General features: G+C 30.0%; 5 protein-coding genes and 1 long non-coding RNA gene across 7 annotated transcripts; 4 read left to right on the top strand and 2 right to left on the bottom strand.

The window, feature by feature from the left end:
- Window positions 1-10192: 10192 nt before the first annotated feature.
- LOC128389997 (46 kDa FK506-binding nuclear protein-like) lies at window positions 10193-11739 on the top strand. Its single transcript, XM_053349651.1, has 3 exons — window positions 10193-10211; window positions 10246-10332; window positions 10509-11739. Exons 2-3 carry the CDS (start codon window positions 10317-10319, stop codon window positions 11504-11506), a joined length of 1014 nt encoding a protein of 337 aa, XP_053205626.1. The 5' UTR covers window positions 10193-10211; window positions 10246-10316; the 3' UTR covers window positions 11507-11739.
- Window positions 11740-13110: 1371 nt separating this feature from the next.
- LOC128389995 (polycomb protein Asx-like) lies at window positions 13111-15671 on the top strand. Its single transcript, XM_053349650.1, has one exon. It carries the CDS (start codon window positions 13311-13313, stop codon window positions 15360-15362), a length of 2052 nt encoding a protein of 683 aa, XP_053205625.1. The 5' UTR covers window positions 13111-13310; the 3' UTR covers window positions 15363-15671.
- A 280-nt stretch (window positions 15672-15951) lies between these two features.
- On the bottom strand, window positions 15952-17409 carry LOC128389998 (transcriptional repressor CTCFL-like). Its single transcript, XM_053349652.1, has 2 exons — window positions 16790-17409; window positions 15952-16548 (listed from the first exon to the last, which is right to left on the bottom strand). Exons 1-2 carry the CDS (start codon window positions 17078-17080, stop codon window positions 16141-16143), a joined length of 699 nt encoding a protein of 232 aa, XP_053205627.1. The 5' UTR covers window positions 17081-17409; the 3' UTR covers window positions 15952-16140.
- A 974-nt stretch (window positions 17410-18383) lies between these two features.
- LOC128390044 (choline transporter-like protein 1) lies at window positions 18384-22511 on the top strand. The gene is made up of 12 exons (XM_053349716.1): window positions 18384-18707; window positions 18791-19102; window positions 19161-19387; window positions 19527-19787; window positions 19849-19987; window positions 20235-20354; window positions 20421-20549; window positions 20793-20899; window positions 20971-21111; window positions 21180-21292; window positions 21360-21622; window positions 22025-22511. Exons 1-12 carry the CDS (start codon window positions 18693-18695, stop codon window positions 22139-22141), a joined length of 1944 nt encoding a protein of 647 aa, XP_053205691.1. The 5' UTR covers window positions 18384-18692; the 3' UTR covers window positions 22142-22511.
- A 76-nt stretch (window positions 22512-22587) lies between these two features.
- LOC128390046 (uncharacterized) lies at window positions 22588-23895 on the bottom strand. Of its 2 annotated transcripts, none has more exons than XR_008325565.1 (4): window positions 23738-23895; window positions 23480-23572; window positions 23243-23367; window positions 22588-23057 (listed from the first exon to the last, which is right to left on the bottom strand). It is a non-coding gene; the product is annotated as an uncharacterized LOC128390046 (long non-coding RNA). The 2 variants fall into 2 exon arrangements; XR_008325566.1 differs by having other exon boundaries at window positions 23123-23367.
- An 89-nt stretch (window positions 23896-23984) lies between these two features.
- LOC128390047 (uncharacterized) lies at window positions 23985-25876 on the top strand. The gene is made up of 3 exons (XM_053349717.1): window positions 23985-24266; window positions 24464-24795; window positions 24888-25876. Exons 2-3 carry the CDS (start codon window positions 24522-24524, stop codon window positions 25607-25609), a joined length of 996 nt encoding a protein of 331 aa, XP_053205692.1. The 5' UTR covers window positions 23985-24266; window positions 24464-24521; the 3' UTR covers window positions 25610-25876.
- Window positions 25877-26477: the final 601 nt, after the last annotated feature.

Consider the following 26477-nt stretch of genomic DNA (forward strand, 5'->3'; position numbering starts at 1 on the left):
TTTTACCTTTTTGTCTCTTATGTTGATTTTTTTTTCTTTTTCTTCTTCTTCTTCTCTTCTTCTCTTCATCATCTTCCTTTATCTTCATTCTCTCCCATGATTTACTTCAATTCTTTTCTACATCAGAATCAATAGAGAAAATTTCAACTTCAGATCAACCGATCATTCATCTTCCTCCCATATCTTCATCTCTCTTTCTGTTGCACTTTCTCATCCTCTTTTTATCTTCCATTACTAATCTGTAATCTTTTTATCATCATCTTCATAGTAATTATTGTGATATTTTCTTCTTATTTTCTATTGTTATTTTCATGAATATTTTTCATTACAGTTCGTACATTTTTTTTCGGGTAACTTGAAACTTTCCGGTTCTAGAAGATAATTCACCGGAAATAGAATTGAACATTTGAGAGAGAGAGAGAGAGAGAGAGAGAGAGAGAGAGAGAGAGAGAGATGTTGTATAAATGAAACAAGTTGATGATTAGTTAATCATCAACAATCAACATCTTTTACGGGGAAAAGGTTGTTAACTATAGACGGAAGATTGAATTAAAAGCTAATCAAAATGATGAAGATAAATTGTTTTGATCAATATTATCGATCACCGATAACAATGTAAATCTAATGATAACTTTCATCCAAATTATTATTACAATTTAATCTGATAATAATATCTAATAATCATCAGTTGTTTACTTTAATCTTCTGATACTTAATAAGCTTCAAAGATTTGATTTCGTATCTTTTTTTGGGTAAATTTTGGGTTTTCGGGTTTCGATTTACAGTCTCACCTTTTTTTTTGCTTCTTCTATTCGGGGTCTTAATTTGATCTCCGTCTATATTTAAGGTCAGTTTCTCGGCTTATGTGTCAAGGAGGCGAAACGCTTGAGGTCAAATTGACGTGATGAGGATGATAACCAACAAAGACATTGCAATCATTTCTTAACCTGTTATATTCAATTGGCTATGCTTATCCTCATCTCTATCATCCTAAGGTCATCTTCTCTTACTTTTTCTCTTACTTTTTTTCCTCTTCTTCTCCAATTACCTTGACCAGGTCATTTAACCCAAAGAAGGTCACCTTTAGCCCACCGACGGCCTAGAAAAAAATTAGATTTGGAAAGAAAAATTTTTCTTCTTCTTTTTTTGTTATGGAAAAACAAAATCAAACAACTTAATCTATCAAAAAGATAATCAATTAATTGTTACAATGTCATTAACTAATCCAAGCCAAATAGTTAATCATCTTGATAAGTAATTTGTTAATTGTTTGATACTTAAGATGATTTAGTAAATAGTAAATAGTTATTGTTGTTACTAATTATTGGCAATATTTAGTTTGGTGTTGGTTACTGTTAGTTAATTGTGTTGATTAGTTGGTATTAAAGAAAAGTGAAAATTAACTATCAATGATTAAGCCTTAGGGTTAAATGGTTACAATTAACCTGATTGATTAGGTCTAATTTTTAAACTGTTTTTTTTTTCTGGGCGTTTGATTATTACATAAAAATCCCATTAAAAGATAATTTTCAAAAGTTAATTGTCCAATAACAAGAAGATTAGTGAAGTAATCAACGTTTAAATAAGATTGCAACCGATGGGAGATACTACAATTTAACATCATCATCTTAATCATCTTCATCTTCATCATCCTATTGCTTTCACTTGAAGACACAAAGGAAACAACAACAACAATGATAATGGTACAAACTTACATGGGATAAGAAAAGAAAGTGAAAATATCTCCTTAAAAATGAGGATGCTAAAGATGAGGATGATGAAGATGAAGATGAAGATGAAGATAAGGTTAAAAGAGTATAAAGAGTCAATGATGATAAAAAGGAGATATTTTGAATCACTATTATCAGTTGAATGTCAAATGAATGATGGATTGAATTGGAATTGTATTAATAATCTTGTAAATAAAAAAACATATCCCAATCATTTTGTGATGATGAAGATGATGAGGATGATGAGGATGATGATGAAGAGAAAGAGATTTGTTAGTTACCTTTATTTATTTCTATTCTTACATTTTCTAAACTGAAAGATGATTCAATCACTTTCTCTCCATCATCGTCATTATCATCATCTCTTTAGTGTTTAATTTTTATTGTTACTTTTTGTTTGACAAATATTTTTATCAACATTTTTCACCTGATGAAGATGATGATGGATTGATTTAATGTCTTCATCATCATCCCTACTTATCTTTATCCTCATCATTATTAGGATTAGCCGGATTATCATTGAAATAGAAAACAACTGATTCTCATCATAATGTTATCCTTATGAGTGATTCATTTAAAGTTCAATCATGTTGCCATAGGAATGATGAGGATAAAGATGAAGATGAAGATGACGAGGATGAGGATGAGGATGAGGATGCGAATAACATTAAAATGTAATCTTTACACTTCATTAAATCGAGAGGTAAAATGTTCATCATTTTTCCTCAACTTTTATCTTCTTCTTGGTTTCTCATTCGCAAGGAGCCAATGATGATGATGGTGATGAGGAAGATGATGATGATAATGCCTCAGTAAGGTCCTCTGTTGGATCTTCCTTGAGTCTCTTAGAATTGGGTATCATTTTTTTTAAAGATTTGAAGCTCGAATTATTGAAGAAACAAATTCGATAGAAAAAAAAGTTCTAATCGAAACTTTTTGTCTTCTGTTGATAATTGGATTATTCTCATTGATTGTTGTTGCTTTTTTTGCTCTCTGGTCGTTAATTGTTACCATTTTATTAATCAATGAACAATCGAGAATAAATTTTCTGAATTCACTTATTATCTGTTATTTATTATTATTATTATTCATTGATCGTCATAGTTTTATCCTCATCTTCATGGTAATTAAGTTGATCAAGTTTATCCGGTGATTATATTAATATAAATTGAACATTTTTTTTCATCATAATTATCATGATTAGTTTAATCATTATTAACTCAACAATATGTAAATACACTGAGGGATGATAAATAATACAGGATGATCCAGTTAGTCTATGAATAATATATGTATGAATGTACAGGTATTTGTAAAAAAACACCTCGAACTGAAAGAGTAAAATAATCACCAAAATTATCATGATAAAAGGTATTCATCTAAATTCTGAGTATTCTGATACAATGATATTACTCTCATGACATGATATTGAATGTTAATATATGGTAATGAATTTATTCTGAATGTTGTATGGATTTTATTAGTTGAGCTACAAAATCAATAACCATGATCATGATCATGATGATACCTTGAGGCTATTTTATCAGTTTGAATGTAATTGAATCTAGTAGAGTGATGGTAAGAAAAACAGAATCTGTCGAAATTTTCAGAATTTGAATTTCTTTTTCTTTACTCTTCTAATTTACCACAGAATTCAACATGATAATGATACTGAATTTCTCAGTTGATTCATTTTAGAATTGGAAAATTATCTCTTGCCGAAAAAAGTTTTTCTTCTGATTGTTTAACCTTCATGACGATTTTAAAGTGATCATTTTCATGAGATTTATAATTAATATCATTTGTGTAGAGAAAAATATCTACTTTTGCAGATAGAATTTGGAATATTTCATCTCCATGGTTACACTCTGGAGATTTTTTTTATTCTTCTCGGTGTAAAATCGACCCCCTGAAGCAGTTTCATGATGGTAACTTCTGGTCTGAAGCTTTCTCAGCATTTCCCTTGGTAATTTTACCTTTCTGAACATTGAACTTTTTTCCTTCCTCCATGATGGTGACATGATTTAAATGAAAAATGTCATCAACAGATCAAAGATTAAATTGAAAAAACTATTGAACTTTGTTTCCACCATTGATTTAGTTTCAAGTGTAATCTGAATAATCCATCATGTTAATCTGAAATCATATAGTTCATGGGTAAAAAATTACCTCAATTAATCCAATTAAATGAAATTAAATAAACTTTTCTTTGATTCTTTATTGTTTTGATTGGTGAAACATGAAACTTTGTTTCCTTAATTGTTACCATTACATTGATTAGTAATCTGATTTCATGGATGAACAGATTAACAACCAGTGATTAAATTTAATTCTTATCAGATTATATTATAATAATAATCAGACTTTGATTGTTGGTTAATTTTAATCACTTTTGCTTATTTTTATCATTTTCATTAAAATTGAAGTGAAAAACAAAATGAAAAGATTGAAAAAACGTTTAAATAATTAATTATTGATGTTGAATGAGTAAAGCAAATTTTCATGATACATTTTGAGAGAAACAAAAAAAAATGAACTTCATGATAACCTTTCAAATGAATTCTGAATTCCGAGTTAATGATAATGTTTCAGAAGCTCAGGGAATTGTGAATAATCATGATAATATAATAGTAAGAGGGAAATAATGTTTTTCCAGTGGAATTGATGATGAAGAGAAAAGTTCCAAATTGAAATGATGCTCATGATGATTCTGATTATGATCCGGATGCTCATGTATATAAACTCACATGTACTTAAATGAACAAGTCAAATTGCTCGAAGCTTTTTCATCTCAATAATTGGTTTCAACCTTTAATAGTTGTAATAATCATAAAAACTGAATCAATTTGGTGTGAAAACTATTTGATTACATTCATAACAATTGTAATCAAATCAATATTCAAATGTTAATTACCAGTGTGATTCAATTAACTTGATTAGGCTTTGAGCGAATTGAGTAACTTTATGAAATTGATTTGATTATCTGATTAGTTTACGATCAATTGATTGATTCCCATGACCTTTGACATGATAATATTTTTATTGGTAATTTTTTTTTTCCAATTTTCTGTAATTTACTTTACAGGTCGGTACATAAAACATTTGAACGTTTTTGACATTAATTGCGATTAGTTGGACTTAATTTTAAAAGTTTTTGATTAATTTGAGTAATCATTCAAATCATAAACTTTTAATTAAATTTTCTGATAAAATTTTGAAATTAAATTTTTTCAAAAACGTTTTGGAAAAAAACTAAATCTGAAATTGACCTGGTAAAACGGACAGAGAAATTGAAAATCACATTTATAAGAAAAATTAATTCAGATGTACTTTATTCAAAATTAAGACAAAAAAGTTATCAGTTTTAAATGAAAACGCAAATCCCATAGGAATACATGTATTTTGAAAAAATTTTAATTTTGTTTTCATAGATTAATATTAATTTTGTAAAAAGTGAAAATCAATTTTACAAAATCTTTAATTTCATTTTTATCAAAAGAAAATTTAATTAAAATTTATTAAAATACTGAATGATTAGGCTTAAATTAATCAAAGAATTTTTAAAATTAATTGTCAACTAATCGCAATTAAGCATTAAAAACGTTCAAATGTTTTATGTACCGATGTAATTGTCGTTGTGATTTGTCATGCAAGTTGAAAGTTTTAAATTGTTACGATTAAACTAATTGTTGGCTAATCATTTGTATCGGTTGATTGTTTGATTTAATGTTAATTTATATTTGCAATTTGTAATTTGCTTTTTGTTGATTAATAAATGATTTGCATTTACAATCAATCAAATTGTAGTTTTTTTTTATTGTTACGAATTGATTTTGTTTTTATTGTAATATAATCAATCAAACAGTAAATTGTCCGTATTATTAAACAATTTACTAATTGTAGACTCTATTTAATTCTGATAAGTTGGTTAGATTATGATTAAGGTGCAGTTAATTGTTAATTTAGGTGTGTTGTTACGCTGGCTACTTAATTGTAAGTGAATTTAATCAATCAAGGATCAATTTAATTCAGTTGGTTAGAAAGATGAAACAATTGAGCAGCAAAAGTAAATTAATTCAATCAACAATTTAAATTAGTACTACAATTCAAGTAAATGATCATTAATTTTGAATCAAATTAACTCATTGATTAGGATTCTCTTAATTGTCCACTAATTGTGAAGTTAAAAAAGTTCAATGATCATTAAAAAAGAAACTGAAAACTTTAATTAATCTCAATCAATAATCATTTGAATTTGTAACAATTTAAATTGTAACTCTTTCTGAATAATCAAGATTAATGATAAACTGATAACTCAATTAGATTAAATCATAATCATTGAACTTGATTGTAATTAGTAAATTGCCTTAAGAAAACCTAATCAAAAATTAGCAATGAAGATGAATGATTAATCAATGTTAATTTGAAACAATTAACTAACAAAAAAGTTGAAATGATTTAACCTTTATCATTATCACACCCACTCTCTGATCAACAATTATAATTAACATAAGTAAATATAATTAAGTTAATTGTTGGAGTAAGAAAATTTTATCATTTAATCAGAGACACAATGAACAAACTGATTAGTTAATTGTAGATGTAAAAATTGATCTAAACACTATTTTAACTTTAATCTAAATTGTTTCAAAACAATTATATGGTAATCATATTAATCAGGATTGATCTTTTATTGTAACCAATTAAATCAATTACCATGGTGATCAAAGTTAATCAAAGTTAATTAATATTCATTATTACATTTATATTGTCAGTTAATTGTGACCAATTGGATGTTAAAGTGTAGGCGGTGGGAAATTGATTCCCACTGTGGGTGGTGAAAGATATTGAACATCAGTGATATAAAAAAGTAGCAACTGAATTTACTGATTGTTGATTTGATTGTGATTAACTTGACACTTTATTTGTGACCATTGGTCAGTTTGATTGTATTGGTCAGTATGTTGATCATTTATCTTTATCATCACCAAATATCCTAATCCTTTTGACAGGTAAATACAATTTACTCTTGATTATCCAAGTGAAATTTAGTTTTCCAATTAAATTAATCATCAAATCATTTTGATGATCAAGAGATTGAAGAAATGACTGAAAATCTGATTTATTGATTTACCTTAATTGTGGATCAAATTGTTTACTCTTATATTTAGTTTTCCTTTGATTTTTTTTGTCTTTCCAATTGTTCATTGTACAATTAATACTTTCAACGAAATGATCAAATTAACTTTAATCAATAACCGATTGTATTGATTTAACTTAATCAATAATGAAACAAAAAAGAGAGCGAATCAATCAAATAACAATCAACAAATCAAGATGATTAAGGTTGTATTCTCGTAAATTGTTTGGTTAGACTATATTGATTGTTGATCAAGAAATTAATTTAAATAGATAATATATTTTTAAATTATCGAAACAATTAAATTGATTAACTTTTCCTTTGAAACATTATTGTTTTATTGTCTCTCTCTCTCTCTCTCTCTGTTTAATTAAATAAGTTAATTGTCCAAATAAAATGTTATTATCATATATACTCAAGGTGGTAGGTTCGCCTCCCCTTGGCCGATGAATTTATTACTTAGCTCTAATGTTGTGAAGAGCTTTCTTCTTCCTTTCTTTGGTTCTATCCTCTATCTTTCTTCTTAATTTGAAATTTGTAACCAAGATACTCATTTGTAAGTCTGCGCATTGCGCGGAAAAACTCCCCCCTTCAATAATGAAATAAAAAGAGGTCTGGCTGTAATTGTTTTCCAATTGAACTTGACTTTGGGTCTAAATTATTAGGATGATCAGAAAGTTTTGCAAGAAAATTAAGACTAACAATCAACACGTAATTAAACCTAAATCTAAAATCTTAGAGAAGTAATTTTTTTAACAATAAAAACTAAGAGTACACTAATTGAAAATTTTTAGAAAAATTAAATTTTGGAAGTTTTCTTCCAGGTCAAAAATCGCGACAAATATGACCTAAAATAAATATTTTTAAATGCTTCTCTTGGCAGAGCTAAAAATGGCCTTAAAATTATGATTTCAATAATTTTAAAATTGTTGACATAAAATTCAATATTTTCACTTTGATTAGTGAAATTTTCAACAATTAACTAATCACAATTACGGAGAAAATTAAATTCAAAATTTGATCTTTTTTCCTAGCAAAATTGAAAATTCATGAAAATGAAATTTTTTACCATTGAGTAGATGGACAATTTTATGATCTCGTGATGAATTTCCAATTTTGCTAGGAAAAAAGATCAAATTTTGAATTTAATTTTCTCCGTAATTGTGATTAGTTAATTGTTGAAAATTTCACTAATCAAAGCGAAAATATCATATTTTAATTCAATAATTTTAAAATATTGAAATCATTATTCAAAGACCATTTTTTACTTGGTTGAAAGCATTGACGATAAAAAAATAATTTAAGGCCATTTTCATCGCTATTTTGGCCAGGAAAAAATTTCTAAATTTTAACTAATTTAATTATTTTCTATCAGAAAACTATGAGTTTTAATAATTAGAAAAGATTAATTTTTGCGAACAAATAGTTCGCGTTTAATTACGTGCCCAATATAACATTGATTTTTCGTGCAGAACTTTCTGATCATCCTAATAGATTGTCTCAAATATTTACCATGGAATTTAATTAATTTTTATCAGATGGAAAATTGATTCAAATTTAATTGTCAACAATTTTGGAATGGAATTTTGATTTTGATGGAAAATTGAATTGAAAACAAAATCAATTTAAATTTTTTAAGTTTAAAAGGTTCGCATTTACAGTCTGCTTAAAGAGATGATTGTAGTCGCCATATGATTGAGTTGCTCAGGTGATTCTCTCTATGGGTCGATATGAGCCACCGATTGATTGAGAAGAATATGAGAAAATTTCAACAATTTCTCAGAATAAACTTAAAACATTGTTCTAATTTGTTACCATTTGCAAGGACGATTTGATTGATTGAGATCAAGAATTAAATTGCGTCTTTGTGAATCATTTCAAGGAAAAACGTGGTCGAAGGTTGTAATCGGTTCTAATTCGACTTTCGCGATTATTAGATTATTAAGAGTCTCTTTCTGATGTCTACAAGTTGCGAACAACCAGCTAAATGATAAATTAGTGATTAACAAAAAAGAATTGACAACAATTCGGGACAATTCGTTAATTGTTCGCACAGTAAAAACTTGGAATCCATTTCAATGTTTATTATCATCTCCACTGAGGGTAACTAATTACAGTCGTTAAATGACTGAGCAGCTTCAGGTGCTCGATCGGTCATTCAATCCACCGATTAGTTTGGAAATAATCAACATTATATTTCAATAGATGCAATAATTTTAATTACAAAACAATGGGTAGGATGCTGACAGATCCAATTAATTTACATAAATAAAATTCATTTCATGATGAAATCTAGTCAAAGAAAAACGTGGTCTATGGTAATCGTGTCAAAGAACACGTGTCCAAGGTGAAGGTACCATTTTCTTTTCAAAAGTGTTCACGAAAATAGGTTAAGTAGATGATAATAGTTTACAAGGTAAATAAATTTCAAAATTCTCATTAGTAAAAAGGGTTAATTGATTAACGAAAAAAAAACTTTACCGATTTAAACTCAGATGTTTTGGTGATGGTTGTTGGTGAGAACGCGAGATGGCGCCACTAGCGGCGCTTATTGTGTTTTCATTTTTTGAGAATAAAAAAAATCACAATAGAAAAACTCATTATTTACATTCTTATCAAGTCTCCTAATTAATTGTATTAATCTGATTAATCTGTGATACTTTTACCAACATTTTTAGTGACCATCAATTTCTCCAGCATCTGCTGGTCAAAGTGATACCTGTTGTTATTTTTTTGCTCATAATTTTGTCAAATAATTAACAATTTAAACTCGTGTCTTACCCAGTTGATTAATTAAATTTGTTCATAACAATTTGATTGACACTTTGGTTAAATTATTCATCTGATTAAATGTCAAATTCATATTCAGAGCAAAAAAAAACATTCAATTCAAACACCAAACATTCAGTTGTAACAATTTAGATTTTATCGATATTTTTTTTTTAATTATTAATAAACAAACTTCTTGAGTTTAATTTACTTTTTAATTAGTTTGTTAATCTAATCAAAAAAATTAATTTCCTGTTGAAAGGAAAAAGTTTCAAGATTTTAATCTTAAATCAGAGTAATTAATCAGTTATCCCTTAAGAGAATCGAAGATTATTAACAATTAAAATGTGATTAATTTTATTAAATCAACAATTAGAAAGAATGAGAATTGAAGATTAATTAACTCGCTTGGGAAAGTTTTCCAAACAATTTGGAGAATCGAAATTCAAATTTGGCGCATTTCTTTCCACAGGCGAATCTCTGGTTTCCTTTTCCGTTTCCATTTTCTTTTCTCCAGTTTAAAAGCGAAAGAAATTCAGTTAATCTTTGCTCTTCATTTGAAATCATTAGTTTTTTTTTCATCAAACTCTTTCTTTTTTTCTTTTCTTTTTTTTCATCAAATTCTCAAATTGTTGTAATTATATTTTCTGTTCTTCAACTTCTTATCTTCATCTATAATGAAAATGTTTTGGGGTAAGTGATTTAATCTGATTGTTTGGTTTAATGGATCTTTGATTGCGGCGTGTTTTTCATCTTTTCTTTTTTCTTGTTCTTTTTCTATACTTTTGTCTTCTTTAATAAGATTTGATTTCTTTTTTCTATATTTATTTAATTGATTGTTTATTTTTTCTGGTTTATTAATTTTTTAGGTTTAGTCTTGGAACCTGGTCAAATCTATGAACAGAAAGCTGAATCATCATTCCACTTGACAATGGCTGCTTTGGAGCCTTCTACTAAGACACCGACACCTAATAAGTCAACAATTTGTTCAGTTATTTTGGAAAGTAACAAGACTAAGTTTATCCTATGTAATCTTGACCCACAACGTGCTTTACAGCAACCTCTTGATTGCGTTTTCACTGAAGGTGAACCAATTAGTTTTTCTGTTAATGGAGATTCAAGGGTTCACTTAACTGGTTACATCATGCCTGATTCAGATATCGAAGACTCAGAAGACATGTTTGATATGAGTGAATCTGATTCTGAAGCTGAAATGATGAATTTAGCTGAGAAAAAGAGAAAGTTAGGAGCTGAATCTAAAGATGGTAATAAAAAGGTTAAATTTGGTGATGAGCCCACCGCTGTAGTTGCTAAAGCTGATAAGAAACAAGAAAAAGGCAAGCAACAACCAGCCAAAGGAGCTAAGAATGATGTCCAAGCTAAAGGTAACCAGAAAGCTAAACCAGTAAATCTTGGTGTTGATGAAGATGAGGATGAAGATGATGACGATGATGATTCATTGAATAGTGAAGCAATGAAAGATCTTTTAGACAATTTTGAAAGTGATGATGAAGACGATGATGACGACGAAGATGAAGAAGAAGATGAATCAAGTCCAGAAGTGAAGAAGCCAGTAAAACCTCAAGGTAAACAAAATCAAAAGCCTGCTACCCCTGGTAAACAAGGAGGTTTACCTGGAAAACAAGATGGTCAAAAAAATCAAACACCTCAAGGAGGAAAGAAACCTTTCCAACAAGGCAGCGGCGGCGGTGGTAAACCCTGGTCCGGTGGTAAAGGAGGAGCTAAAGGAGGTCCTAATAACTTTAAGAATAATCAAAATTCTGGTAAAAAAGGTACCCCTCAAGGTGGAAAAAAATTTGGAGGTAACTCACCCGGTGGTAAAAAACCATGGGCCCAAAAAAAGTAGACTCATTTAATTAAGGAAAATATTTGTTCCAATTACATTGATTATGTTATATTCAAAATTCAACCAAAAACAACATCATCATTTCCTTTTCCTTCTGTTTTTTTTTCTCCCCATAAAATTTTTTTCTCTCTTTTCTCTGTTTATTTTCCCATTTTCTCTATCTTTTTCAAACCTCTGATCAACTATTGAATAATTAAAAAAGAGACAACTTTCGCCATTTTCCTTACAATTAATTAATCATTTCACTCATTTCAAAACACGTGTTTTTTTGTCTCAACTGAGAAGCGGGAAATGTGCTCACATGCAGCATGGATTCTACCTGATGATTAACTGTTTCCGTTGACAATGTGCTTTTCCATTCAATTGTTTACCTTAATCAACAACAAATTCTAATCTATTGGTAATATTTCATGATCGTTAATTATTTCCAGTTTAATCTCTTCCTGTTGATGATTCACTTACTCTCGTTGATCAATCATGATAATTGCTCAGGGAAACGGATTAATTGTTTTCCAATTGAACTTGACTTTGGGTCTAAATTAGATTGTCTCAATTATTTACCGTGGAATTTGATTAATTTTATTAGATGGAAAATTGATTCAAATTTAATTGTCAACAATTTTGAATGGAATTTTGATTTTGATGGAAAATTGATTTGAAAACAAAATCAATTTAAATTTTTAAGTTTAAAAGGTTCGCATTTACAGTCTGCTTAAAGAGATGAATGTAGTCGCCATATGATTGAGTTGCTCAGGTGATGCTCTCGATGGGTCGATATGAGCCACTGATTGATTGAGAAGAATATGAGAAAATTTCAACAATTTCTCAGAATAAACTTAAAACATTGTTCTAATTTGTTACCATTTGCAAGGAAGATTTGATTGATTGGGATCAAGAATTAAATTGTATCTTTGTGAATCATTTCAAGGAAAAAACGTGGTCGAAGGTTGTAATCGGTTCTAATTCGACTTTCGCGATTATTAAGAGTCTTTTTCGATGTCTACAAGTCGCGAACAACCAGTTAAATGATAAATTAGTGATTAACAAAAAAGAATTGACAACAATTCGGGACAATTCGTTAATTGTTCGCACAGTAAAAACTTGGAATCCATTTCAATGTTTATTATCATCTCCCCTGAGGGTGACTAATTACAGTCGTCAAATGACTGAGCAGCTTCAGGTGCTCGATCGGTCATTCAATCCACCGATTAGTTTGGAAATAATCAACATTATATTTCAATAGATGCAATAATTTTAATTACAAAACAATGGGTAGGATGCTGACAGATCCAATTAATTTACTAAATAAAATTCATTTCATGATGAAATCTAGTCAAAGAAAAACGTGGTCTATGGTAATCGTCAAAAAACACGTGTCGAAGGTGAAGGTACCATTTTCTTTTCAAAAGTGTTCACGAAAATAGGTTAAGTAGATGATAATAGTTTACAAAATATATAACTTCAAAATTATCATTTGAAAAAAGGATTAATTGATTAACGAAAAAAAAAACTTTACCGATTTAAACTCAGATGTTTTGGTGATGGTTGTTGGTGAGAACACGAGATGGCGCCACTAGCGGCGCTTATTGTGTTTTCATTTTTTGAGAATAAAAAAAATCACAATAGAAAAACTCATTATTTACATTCTTATCAAGTCTCCTAATTAATTGTATTAATCTGATTAATCTGTGATACTTTTACCAACATTTTTAGTGACCATCAATTTCTCCAGCATCTGCTGGTCAAAGTGATACCTGAAACCTTAATATCTTTCATCTTAAGATCAAAGTTAGTTGATCATCTGATGCATCAAATGATGGATGCATCCAGGGTGAAGAAATTTCTTAAAGATATGGAAGATGATAGAATACGAAAAGATTATATCGCTATTGTGGATGCTCATGTAACTGGCCTGTTAGATTCGGTTAGAGGTGGACGTGAAAAGAAGAAAAGAAAAGGAAAATGTTCGGCTTCTTCTAAAATTGCCGAATCTCGAGAAAAAGTTGATATCACTACTCCAGATTCCATTTTTGTCAATACCAATCTTAAAGATATAATTAACAAATCTACCTTTACCTCATTACCTTTATTTTATCAATATAAATTGGTTCAAATGTTACCTAAATGTGACCAAGTTACAACATCGGAAGGATGGACCAAAATGAGTTCAACCGCTTTGAGGAATGAATTTTTTAATCGAGCTGTCAAATCTTGGAGTGATCGGTTAAGAGAAGGCAAATTAACACCCGAATTTCTAGTGAGATGGAAAAATGAGACCATCAAGGAATCAGCTAAACTTGATCCATGGAAGGTTAAAAATTTCGAAAGAGTTTGGGGAGAAGCATTGGAATCTCAGAAAGAAATAGAAAATGAGCTTGACTGGATACCAAAATTATCTCCATATGATAATCATAATATTACACCGAGTGAACAACCAAATGAATTCCAGTCAATAAAATCTTCAACACCAGAACCAATAGAAACTTCAACTGTTTCTTTCAACTGTGATGTCTCCCCTCCACCAACACTTTTGCCTAAATCATCATCTCTTTCAAGTGTGATAAATTCAATTAATCCCAACAATCCAACATTAAATAAGAACCATGTTAAACCGATAACCAATAACAAAGTTAATCAAACAACGGATGGTAACGCTGTAACAATACAACCTTTCATTCAAACTGATGTCTCTATTAGTATAATTAAGAGGAAATTGGAAAGATCGAACATCTCTCTCGAACCAATAACTGATATTAAATCATCGACACCAACAAGAACCCTGAGGGTAACAAGATCCACCTCAGCAGCATCAAATAATTCACCTTACAATCACCGAGGTGTAACTTTCGGTAGTCTCAATACAATCACATCATCATCCAACTCATCAGCCTCTTCAGCCTCATCTTCATCAGCCTCATCTTCATCCTCAACCCCATCATCACCTTCACCCTCTCTATCATCATATTCATCACCCTCGACAACGACTTATAACTCAGTTAATTTAGAGTCAAATGGATTGAATTTACCTTTTAAATTGCCAAATGGTACATCGTTAAAAATGATTCCTTTTCCGAGTAATTCACAAACCAATAACATCAATGAGGTTCCCGTTATGTCATCAATTAATTCAATTAGTCCTGGAAGCAGTTCTCAACGTCCAGTTAAATTTTTAACAAATAATTCAACCCTTAAGAATAACTATCGAATCTCTGATGATAATAGTAACAGCAAGAAAGATTATCCCGTTGATTATAACAATCAATTCCCTGGATATTGTAATGAATTAGCTAAACTACCACCAAATATAACGGTAACTCCTGTGACCCCGGGAACAGTTAATAACATACCGAATATTTTTTCAAATCCAACACCAATAATAGCAAATCCAAGCAACAAAGTTGATTCAAACTGTTCTTCAATTACAACATCAATTAACAATAATGTTGATCATCTAACTGGATCAAATCCGATCAGCTCTTCATCCAATGGTAGCGGTGGCAGTAGTTTTACAATATCAACTAATTGTAACACAACAATTACAAGTGTTAATCATACCTTTGGAATTCAAACAAATTGCAATTTCACCACAATAACACCTAATAACAACAACTCTCACCATCACCATCATCATCATCATCACCATCACCACCACAGTCAAGTAGCATCAATGGTAGTGGGAGGAGGAGGTGGAGGAGTAATACCAACATCAACAAGTCAACAAAATGTCCCACCGGGTAGTAGATCCAATTGCGACTGTAACCTGAAAGCTTTAGTTCCCTGTACAAAGTGTGGTGCATTTTGTCACAATGAATGTATCGGTTCAAATCAACTTTGTATCACTTGCCTTGTCCGTTAATTTATTAACTAATTAGACAAAAACAAAGACACAACATTTTTATTATTATTGTACAGGAAAGACAATGAAAAGCTATAAATATGGAGAGGAAACAAATTATATAAATATATAAATATGAACGAATATAAAATGTAAACCCAAACCCAAACCTCCTCTCTCTTATCCTACTCTCCTCTCTCTCTCTCTCTCTCTCTCTCTCTCTCTCTCTCTCTCTAAATCCTCTGTCACCAAAATGAAAACAAAACCACCACGGAGATGAGAAGGATAAATACAAATGTATTTTTCAAGAAATCGTATTTTACCTCTTCCCATTTCCTATTCTCTCTCATTATTATCATTATAATAATTATCCATCATCTCTCTGCCTTCATCATCAAGAAAAGTTTTTGTTTTCTTATAATTTCAATTCATTGAGAAAAACCGAAATCAAGGAAAACCAACTTTCTCATGTTCAACCATTTCTCTGTTAATCTTTGGTGTTAATCATCATCTTCATGGTCCATGGAACTTTCTCTTCTCTTTTTTTCATCTTCTCATCCTCCCTCTTTCTTTTCTTTCTTCACCTTTCCATCCAAGTTTCTTTTTTTTTCTTCTCCTTCTTTTCATCATCATCAATTTCTCTCTCTCTCTCTCTCTCTCGATTTAAACGAAGATTAATCTACTTTCTCTCTTTTTCTTTTTGTTGTAAAAATAGAAAATTGAGTTAGTTGTAAATATATATAATCGAAACAAAGAACAAACAAATGGTTGTTAATTTGTAGAAATTATCGTTTCAATTTCATTCAAATGCAGAATTGATTGTTGACGTTGAAGAGCAAGATTGTTGAGAAAAATTAAATTCCATCTCATTGGAAATAAGTTGAGAACAAGTTGATTGTCCTTCCACTGAAATCGTGTTAACTGGTTGTTGCGATTTCGATGATAAAGGTAACAAAGTAACGTTATTCACTTTGTTAACAATTAGTGGATAATTAGTTGAATCATGATAAGATTTAATGTGATTCCTTAATTCTCCAATGTTTGATGTAACCAGTTTAGGACAAAATGGACATCGAAATTCAACTTTGGTCAAACCATGAACGTTGGTCAAGTGAGTTTTCAGGCTACCGGATTGGGTGAACTTGGAACCACAAAGTTCACATTGAAAGGGCTTCTCTCGAGTATGAGTAACATAGTGACGGCGAATCTAATAAATCATTGGTGACAATTAAAAGAGGAAGATGAGATGAGAGAGAAAAGAAAACAAGAATTAAAACAAATTGGATCAGAACATCAATCAAATCGGAGTAAAACCAAGTTGAAAAAAAGAGATGAAGTATAATAATTGATAATCTCGACACAATTACCAGTTTAGTTTTCTAATTTAACTTGGAAATTACCAATACAATTTACCGATTTAATTGGTTGTAATAAATTTCTATACAAACCTTTGACTTATCATTAGATTCGTATTGACAGGATGGACATTTGAATGGTTTATGTCCAGAATGCATTCGAAGGTGTCTAATCATCTTTGATTGTTTCACATTTTGGTAATCACAATCTGGACATTTGAATGATTTACCTTGACCCTTTCCAGCTGATTTAACTTTACCATGTTTACCTTTTTTAACCGATTCTCTATTGGTATCAGATGATTGACAATCTTCAAGTGAAACTAAACAACAGCAACAGTTTTCTGATGAGATCAGAATGAAAGGTGCTTGACGATTCCACATGATAATCACCAATCAATTTTATCGGCCATTTTTAGTTCCACAATTAAATCAGTGCCAATATTGATTAACTCACTTTGGCATGTAAACTTTAGTTGACAATTTAAATTGATTTCGCAGCCAAAGTGTTAGTCAAGTTAGTCAACAATGAGATCAACAATATTCACTTAACAATTAAAGTGAATGTACAGAAAATGTCAAGTTAAACCACAATCAGTTAACCATTTAATTAGATAGTTAAACATTGTTAATCTAAATTGAGATAAATAGAAAATCAAATTAATTGATAATTAAAAATTGAACGAAAAGTAAACACAAAAGTTGAAGGAAAAACAAAATTCCGATCACCTGATGAAGCGAATTCGGTTATTCGAAAGTGAACCGGATCTTTACCGAGAATTTACCCGACCCTCGATTTCTAATACTTTTTAATTGTTACGATAAATTAACTATCGATTAAAAAAGTTATCCAATTAAGATGAAGTTAGAATTTTTAATTTTCCAAGTTAATATAAATCAATTTCGAATTGAAAACTTTCAGGTTGTTTATTATCGAGTTTTTTTTTGTGTCTCTCTCTGATTGTTCAGATCGATTAAAAGTTCTGATTAGATAATTAACCTTTCGTAGGTTTAACTTATTAATGATGATTTGTGACAGAAGACGGAAGTAAATTGTAATTGGTTACACATGAGATAAAATGAAGATGATTAAATTTATATTGTCGAGGAAGATAATCAATGATTATAATTGATTGTCAAGGAAAATAAAGAGACACAGAATGAAAAGAATGAGAGAGAATGAGAGTTAATTCTGATCACGATTATCTACTCATTGGGTGATTCAGTTACTACAGGGAAAAGGTCATTGCCCTTGGAGTAGTCAGAGTAAATATTAATTCGTACTATTGATTGTGGAAACAATTTGATTATGTAAATTGTTGCTAGTCAAGATTAACCAATGTAACCAATTTGGAGTGAAAAGTTATATAAGAAAAGGTTAATCGAGTAGAGAGAAGGTGGGAAAAGAGTAGGAAGAGGAGGAAGAGGAGGAGAAAGTAGTGGAGGTTGGAGGTGGGAGGGGGGCTGAAGGAAGATCATGAAGACGACAAAGAGATAGCATGATACCTGAGAAAAGAAAGAAAAGAAAGAGAAAATGATATCGAACAGAAATTCTCTATTAATATCTATGGTTACATCGAAATATCAACATACGATTATCATCATCATCTTTTTTTCTTTCATTTTTATTATTATGATTTTCCCTCCTTTTGTCATCTCTCTCACTCTTTATCATCATCATCATCTCATTTTGTTGATCATCTTCATTCGGGTTGTTGATCGAAATGTTCACTTGATCATCTGAAAGTTTCATTACATTGATTTCGTGAACACTTTTCTTTGAAACTTTTAATTGTTGCCAATTTGTTTAAATTGTTCAATTTGTTGGCTTCTAATTATCTTCAATCATTTAAATACTTTCCAATTTAAGTTAAATTAGTTGACCATAACTTTACATAACTTATTGGATATTAATGGATCAGTTTAATTGTGTGTTCTAATTATCATCTAAATTGTGATGTGATTTCATTTCCAACTTATTTAACTGAGATTAACGATGAAACATCCAAAGGTAAGGATTAACATTATTTCATTTTGACCTGAAAAGTTGATTAAAGATTAAGATTAAGATTAAAGGTTAAATCTGATTGTTAGGTTTTCACGTTACATCCAATCGATCAACCAATTAGTCCTAAATGGCAACCTAATCTTACTCGATCAACTGATTATCCATTGACCGTTGCTGACGGTAAATTAGGTCCACATTATATCCCACCGATTGCTTATTTTTACCCACCGTCAACGGATTTTAATCCAGAGGATCTACAAGAATCACAGATTAACCTGAGAGAGGCAATTCTAAGAGAAAGATTATCTCTTACCAATAATAATAAGCCCATAAGTTCAGACCATAAATCGACCGATATTTTTTTCTTATTATTGTTCATCCTTTTCTTTGGATTTTTGGTAAGTAATAAGTAACAATTAGATGATTAACAATCAACTAACCTTTCCAATCTAATAGGGTTATCTACTATTCGAAGCAATTGTAATTAAACATTCAAATCCAAATTTAATTCTCCATGGTTATGATAATTGGGGTAATATTTGTGGCCAAAGAAATCGACCATTGGACAATGTCCCTTACTCAGGTCAAGATATGTTTCGAAAGCCTTACCTATTGATTTACTTTGGTACCAATCGAACAACTCGAAGAATCTGTGTTGAAGACTGTAATGAAGATGTATTCATGTAAGAATCAACATGCAACAATTAAAACGCAACAATTTGATTAGCAAAATCTGAAAGAAAATCATTAACATGTTGACTGTTTTTTTCTCATTCTTTTTACCCTCTCTTCTAATCAAATTAACTGTTAATTGTTCCATAGTAAAACAACATTCAATCGATGTTTACCTCGACGTGTGGGCCTGGAACAATTAGCTAATTCAGTTAATTACACCAGAGGATTAATTGATTCAATCTCATCGGATGTGATTCTTTGTTTCAATGAACTTGTTTACCTTTTCATCCTCTCATTTGTTTTTGCTCTGGTTTTGGTTATTTTAATCCGGTTCATGGCGAGTTTGATTATCTGGTTTACGTTGATTCTGTTAAGTCTTGCCTCGATTACGGCAACAATCAATATTTGGTAAGTGTCATTTGATTAGTGGTTAACAAGATAATCAGCTAATCAAGTATAATTTTCTTAGGCTTCACTGGGGAGACTTGAAACAATCAAATGGATCGACAATCAATCCACCAACTAATTCAACTCTCGCCTCGGGATCTGAATCAGACAAGGAATTGGAAAGATGGTTAATCTACTCAATTGGAGCAACAATTTTCACGGTAACAATTAAAACTCTATTCAATTAATTACCAACCGATTAACACAATCTAATCAAAGTTAATTCGTATAACCATCAATATCAAATTAGTGACAATCTTTCATTGAGCTTCACCTTTTTTCATCTTCACTGCTCTTTTTTTACTCTTTGCCTACAACTTGATTGTTCACAACCCAATTGAATCGAATTAGAATGATTTAATTTTCGAATTTGATTTTTTTTCTCCTTCAAATTCTCATCACCTTTAGACTGTATTTATACTTATCCTTTTGGTTATGAGAAAACGCATCCAATTGGTTTGCTTATTGTTCAAAGAAGCGGGAAAGGCGATCGGTTCAATGCCACTTTTACTCCTTCAGCCGATTATGGTTAGTTTAATGGTGATTAGTTAATCGAAATTAATGTTAATCCAATTGGTTAATTGTTTTCTTTAGACTTTAACTATTCTTTCTGGTCTTGGATTCTTATGGTTCATTGGAACCCTTTACCTGTTGTCTAATCGCTCACCTCTGGTTGATTCTGATTCTGGTTTTGTGGTCTATGGTTTTGATACATTTTATTCAGTAAGTTCTAATCCCAATTCTATCTTTCAATAGATTATCTCAAAATTAATCCTATTCATATCATTTGAATATTTCATATTGAAAATTAACTTTCACTCTGTTGAAGTTCAAAGTATAATTAAGGTTCAAAGACTTTTCTCAATGCAGTATTAACAATCGTGATTCTAATCAAGTTAATTGTTATCAGAATTTTGTTCATGGTAAATGTTAATTCTGTTTATATTTATATTCCAATATCTTTAGTATGTTAAATGGATCAATATTTTCGCGGTTCTTTGGCTAATCTACTTCGTAACTGCTTGTCAACATTATGTTATTGCTGGTTCAGTTGCTAAATGGTTTTTCCAAAGGTAATATAATCACAATTAACTGATTGTTATTCAATCTATTTTCTAATTTTAATCTTGTACTCAACAATCAGAGACAAAAGTAAACTTAATTATCCAATATTCAGAAGTATCATGGAATTAGTTAAATATCATCTCGGTTCAATTGCTCTCGGATCATTGCTTGTTGTTGGAATGAAAATACTTCGATTATTGTTCAAAAAGATCGAAAATCTGTAAGTTGTTACTAATTAACTGAATTCGATTCTTAAAACTATCTAAATTGTTCTAATTTTCCAATCAGCACCAACAGAACCAAAGATTCGCTCGGTTGTATGTCCAAATTTTGCTGCTTCTTTTTCTGGATATTCGAGAAACTTTTGATCTACATTAATAAAAACGCTTATATTGTTATGGGTTAGTTTTAATTGTTCCTTAATTAGTCACTTATTCTAATTTTGTTTCCATCTCCATTAATTAACAGCAATTCACGGAAGTTCATTCTCCACCTCAGCGAGAAGGGCTTTCTCAATACTCTCATCTAATACACTTAAAATTGCAACAATTAACTCAATCGGTGATTTTCTCCTTCTACTTGGTAAATTATCTGTAATTTCATTAACTTTAATTGTTGGTGTTGAATTAACTAAAGACAAAGTTGATAGACTTAATCATCCTTGGTCACCTTTGATAATTGCTGCCATTTTTGCCTACTTTATATCTCATTGTTTCCTTGCCGTGTACGAGGTAAGACTAAATTAATTTAATTGCTTACAATTAATGCTAATAATCATTAACAATTTAGATGAAAAACAAAACACAATCAGATCATTTCCTTTAATTTCTATTAATAAATCAACTTAATATTCATCTAATTAACTAGGCTACTAAGACTTTCAAATAATTATTGATAAAATTATCATTTTGTTGCATTTAATTGTTACAAGTCTAATATCAAACTGTGATTGATTTAATTAATCAATGGAAAAACGGAAAAAACTAAATTCAATGATATTTGAAAGGCAATTTTAATGATCGTTTTTTTCAATATTAACACTAATCAGAATTCATAACAATCAATATATTTAATTTCCTTTCTTTCTTTCACTAATTGTCTTGATTAATTTTCTCGTTCTCTCAACAATTTAGATGACAATTGATACTTTATTCATTTGCTTTTGTGAAGAAACTTCAAATGAAAACGATTCTCTCAATGAACTGGATTTAATTGACAATCGACATTTACGAAGACGATCAGTAATTTAACAGCTAAATCTAAAAGTTAATTGTAATCGAATTCAAATTTTTAATTGTTGGTTAATTTTGTAAATTTTTTCTATCCTTTTGTATGATATTGATTCAGTTTTCTTTCTTTTTAATTGTTAATTGAATTGTTTTTCTAATCTCTTGTTACTGATTTTCTTTTTAATTGTTATCATTATTAAAAAGGAAAACAATTTGTTAATTGTATTAAACTAATTGTAAATAAAGAGAAAATGTCAACATTATTTTTGCTTTTGATTCTTATTCTAATTGATTGTGATTCTGATACTGTGACAATTAGAAAGTTTCGTGAGATTTTTTGTCCCCATCATTACAATTAACTGAATCATAATATTTTCACTGTTTTCTTATAATAACTTATTTACATTAAATTGTGTAAATTATCAGGAAATTTCATCATAATAAAGTAATGAATACAATCATCACCATTATTGATTGAAATTAATGTTGGGACCTTTGATGTTGATTAAATGTTATTACAAAATCGATTGATTCATCATGCCAATAATATTATTAGGATATTATTATAGATTTACATGAATTAAATTAGATAGATAATGATTAAATCATCATCATCATCATGTTGTTGATTCCATTTTTATGTATCATCTTTTATGATATTGATACTTTAAAATGTAATTAATTGATTGTTCCGTTGTAGGCCAATGAACTCTTAACCATGTTGATGTACTTTCATGATATCATTTGAATTATTTAGATGAATTTGTGAGACAATTAACTGTGGGAAATTGAACCAATTTAGTCAATATCTGGTGGGTTGATTTGGTTCGTTAAAGATGATACATCTATCCACTTTCACTGATTAACTTTTCTCATCATTTCATAATGAACCGATTCAATTAAGCCATTTGATTTATTCTGTATTTAATTGTTCAACCTGTTGATAAAAATAAATATAAAATATAAGAGTTTTAATTAGTTAATCCACTTTTTGCAAATTACTTGATTTGTTTTATTTTTTTCTGGTAACGATTTGAATTCTGTTCAATTTCATTAACCAGGATTATGATCATCAAGTCCATAGGATTAAAGTTCAGGTTTTTGATCGGTTGAAATTCATACCATGAACAATTTGATCTTAATGTAAAACTTAAACTGTTTTCATTAAGCATTTAATTGACTAATTGATATTGATATAGTCTCCATTGGGTGTGGGCACAGGCTAGACGGAATTTAAGATCATTAGCCTGAAAGAGAGAAAGAAAGAGAATTAACAAAAAGGTACAAAACTAAAGGATCTAAATAATTAGTAACAATTTAAAGTGAAACACTAATTGTTGGTAATGACGATGAACTTACCCTTTAAAATTGAGATGAACAAAGGAAAAGAAAATAATTGTTGTCATATCAGATTAAATACCATACCCGTAAGACTCATGGCGATTCCAAATCCTAGTATAATCAACAAAAAGATGTAAATATTAACCATAATTGTTACAATAAGAAAACATAATTATCTCAACAAGTGTGACAATCAATCAATCAATACAATTAACTATTACATATTGATAATAGAAACACAAAGAGAAAATAACAAATCACTAAAAATCATCTTACCTTATTGATATTCAATTTCTAGTTGTAACCGTCAGATGCCCATAAGTAAAACCTGAGAACCATAATTTAACAGAAATCAAAAGAATAACAATTAAAGAATAAAAAAGAACAAATCAAAACAATTAAATTAATTTCGTTTTAAAAATAAATAAAAGAGTTTGAATTGTTTTAACGAGATTTTGAAAATGCGTAAGTGTCACCATCTAGCGAAAAGAAGGAGAAACTTAAATTCTATTTTTTTATTGATGAGGCGATTCAGGTCAAGTCCATCTGAAGACCAAAGCTAAAGACCGGAATCAAGTTTTCATGTTATAACGGTTCCGTTAATTCTGAGATGGGCAAGAGGGGAGAGAGAAAGATGATAAGGATGATGAGAAAGCTGATCATCTTAATAGTTGGCCCTCTCTCCTAAATATACTTGATTCACAGAGCTGATTGTTAGTAATGGTTGCTTGATTGTGGACCAACAAACCATCTCAATCCTTGAATTTAGTTCCAATTTGATTATTATTATTGTCGATCAACAATTGTAAGTGACACACAACCTTTTGTCTTCCTTTTCATCATTCATCTTCCATTCTATTAACTATTCTCTCTCTCTTCTTTTTTTCTTCTCTTCTTCATTTCATTTCTATTTTCATCCTTAATCTTGTTGGTTTCGTTCATTTGGTTAATCACTTCATGATTATCGTTTATTTTTGAAAAAACTTCTTCACTCTGGTTCAGTTAAAGGAATCAACATTATAACGGTTTGTAATATTGATCCATCAACAATTTGGACAAAATGTTGTGGACAATTAAGAGAACGTCATTTTTCTGGATTACTGTGATTCTTTTAAGCCAAAGCCATGTTTTATCCGTCTCAACAACATCCTCATCATCTTCCTCATCTGATTTAACATCATCATCTCCACCACCTTCAGAATCATCGAAATCAATTTCAGTAATCGATTCATCACCAACGAAAGTTAATGAAACTTCAATTTCTTCAAATACTTTCTCTATCCAAGGAATCAAAGATTTCATCTTCAAAGCTCGAGGAGTTGATCTTGGTCGAAGTGAGTGTTTGTTTCTTGAAAATGATCTAATTTCTCATGATCAACTTAAGATATTAACTTATTTTCTCTCCTTTAATCAATCTATTCTTAAGCTTTCTCTTCCCTTCGAGGATCGATAAGTACACCATTTACCGCTCTCATGTACATGGGATCACTTGCCGTCGGTGCGATTGTAATGTTGGCCTTCTATGAATCACCAATTTCCCCACTTCCAGTTCCACCTCTTCCTGATCCACCCGTTGGCCGATTCCCACCTGAACATCCAATTTGGCCACCACCAGGTCGATCATCTCAGCCATCAATTGGTCACCATCAACAACACCCTCAGCCTCATCATCTTTCAGGTGCATCATCATCTCCTCATCAGATAACTGGACCTGGTCCAATGATAACTTCATCATCTGAAATTCACCAAGTTGCCGTTCGTCCACCAGCAGGTTATATTCACCGACGGACAGGGACAGAAAACGGAAATGGTCAACAGTTTCCCATGAAAGGTCAAAAACAGTTAAATCCATTGAACTCAATTAAAAGTAAAATAATTATCTCAAAGGCAAACAAATTACCAGTATCAACTGGTATTGAATTAACTCCCGAAGCAATTAACACCAACAACAACAACAATTTACCCTTAGTTAATAATGGTGATTCTCCTTCCGGTAATTACAACGGTACCACAATTAATGAATCAACAGGAACAATTAACTCAACAGTTTCTTTACTTGCAAGTTTCATCAAAGATAAACCACAAAAATTATTTGATATTTTAATGCCAAGAACTTCCGACAACAACAATAATAATAAACAAAATTAATTGCGACAATTTAATTAGCCGATGTACAAATTAAATTGATAACATTGATGATAACAAATTGTCTTGTTATCATTTCATGTATAATTTAAATCATGATCATCAACAATAATTAACTCTCATCTCACTAATCATGATTTGCTTTTTTTAAATCAACTCATCCCACCTTAATTTATGATTGAACTTTCAAAATTTGATTCCTGGAAAACTCAAACTAAATCCAGTTTATCATGAAAATAAACAAATTTTATTTATCATTGTTAATTAACTGTAAATCAAATTCATTTTAAAACTTGATTATAAATCTAATTGTACAGTAAGTACGATGAGCAATTTAACTTGTAATCGAAACCATTATTTAGAAAACAAAAGTTTCAATTCTCAAATCGAAACAATTTGAATGAGAAAAATTGAATCAACTGTTAACTTCCAAGAATTAGCAAAATCACAACTAAATCAAATATGCAGTTGGAAAGTTATCATTGTAATACATGTATAATAACAATTAACTTTGAGATGATAAAATAACAATAATAGACTCGAACTGAATGTAAACAATTAATTTTGAAAAGATGAAATGTCAACAAACACAACGAGAAAAAAAAACTGATTCCAAGAATTAAATGATTATCATGGTTAATCCATTGAGAGGGAAAGATTGGTAACAATCAGAGAATTGTAGATGATTAAATTGATTACAATTAGAAGAAGAAAAAAACAACAATCAGGTAAAAGAATATAAATTAATAGTTATCGGTAAAAAGGCGTAATCGTTTTCCTTTTCCCTCCCACTTCCACTTCCACTCCCAATTCCCTCGCTCACCTTAATCACCCACTGAGTAAATTCAATTCAATTCCATTCAATTCAGTG

Source organism: Panonychus citri, unplaced genomic scaffold, assembly GCF_014898815.1.
Source record: "Panonychus citri isolate SS breed McGregor unplaced genomic scaffold, ASM1489881v1 Contig00113, whole genome shotgun sequence".
Lineage (NCBI taxonomy): Eukaryota > Metazoa > Arthropoda > Arachnida > Trombidiformes > Tetranychidae > Panonychus > Panonychus citri.

What these genes read in the sequence shown, in the direction of transcription:
- LOC128390047 (XM_053349717.1), top strand. Translation starts at nt 24,522, where the DNA reads ATGTTGTGGACAATTAAGAGAACGTCATTTTTCTGGATTACTGTGATT. An exon ending in AGGAGTTGATCTTGGTCGAA is followed by an intron (nt 24,796 to 24,887) that starts GTGAGTGTTTGT and finishes TCTATTCTTAAG; the next exon opens with CTTTCTCTTCCCTTCGAGGA.
- LOC128389995 (XM_053349650.1), top strand. Translation starts at nt 13,311, where the DNA reads ATGCATCAAATGATGGATGCATCCAGGGTGAAGAAATTTCTTAAAGAT.
- LOC128389998 (XM_053349652.1), bottom strand. Translation starts at nt 17,080, where the DNA reads ATGTGGAATCGTCAAGCACCTTTCATTCTGATCTCATCAGAAAACTGT. An exon ending in AATCTAATGATAAGTCAAAG is followed by an intron (nt 16,549 to 16,789) that starts GTTTGTATAGAA and finishes ATGATTTATTAG; the next exon opens with ATTCGCCGTCACTATGTTAC.
- LOC128390044 (XM_053349716.1), top strand. An exon ending in TCCTTTTCTTTGGATTTTTG is followed by an intron (nt 19,103 to 19,160) that starts GTAAGTAATAAG and finishes CCAATCTAATAG; the next exon opens with GGTTATCTACTATTCGAAGC. An exon ending in TGTAATGAAGATGTATTCAT is followed by an intron (nt 19,388 to 19,526) that starts GTAAGAATCAAC and finishes ATTGTTCCATAG; the next exon opens with TAAAACAACATTCAATCGAT.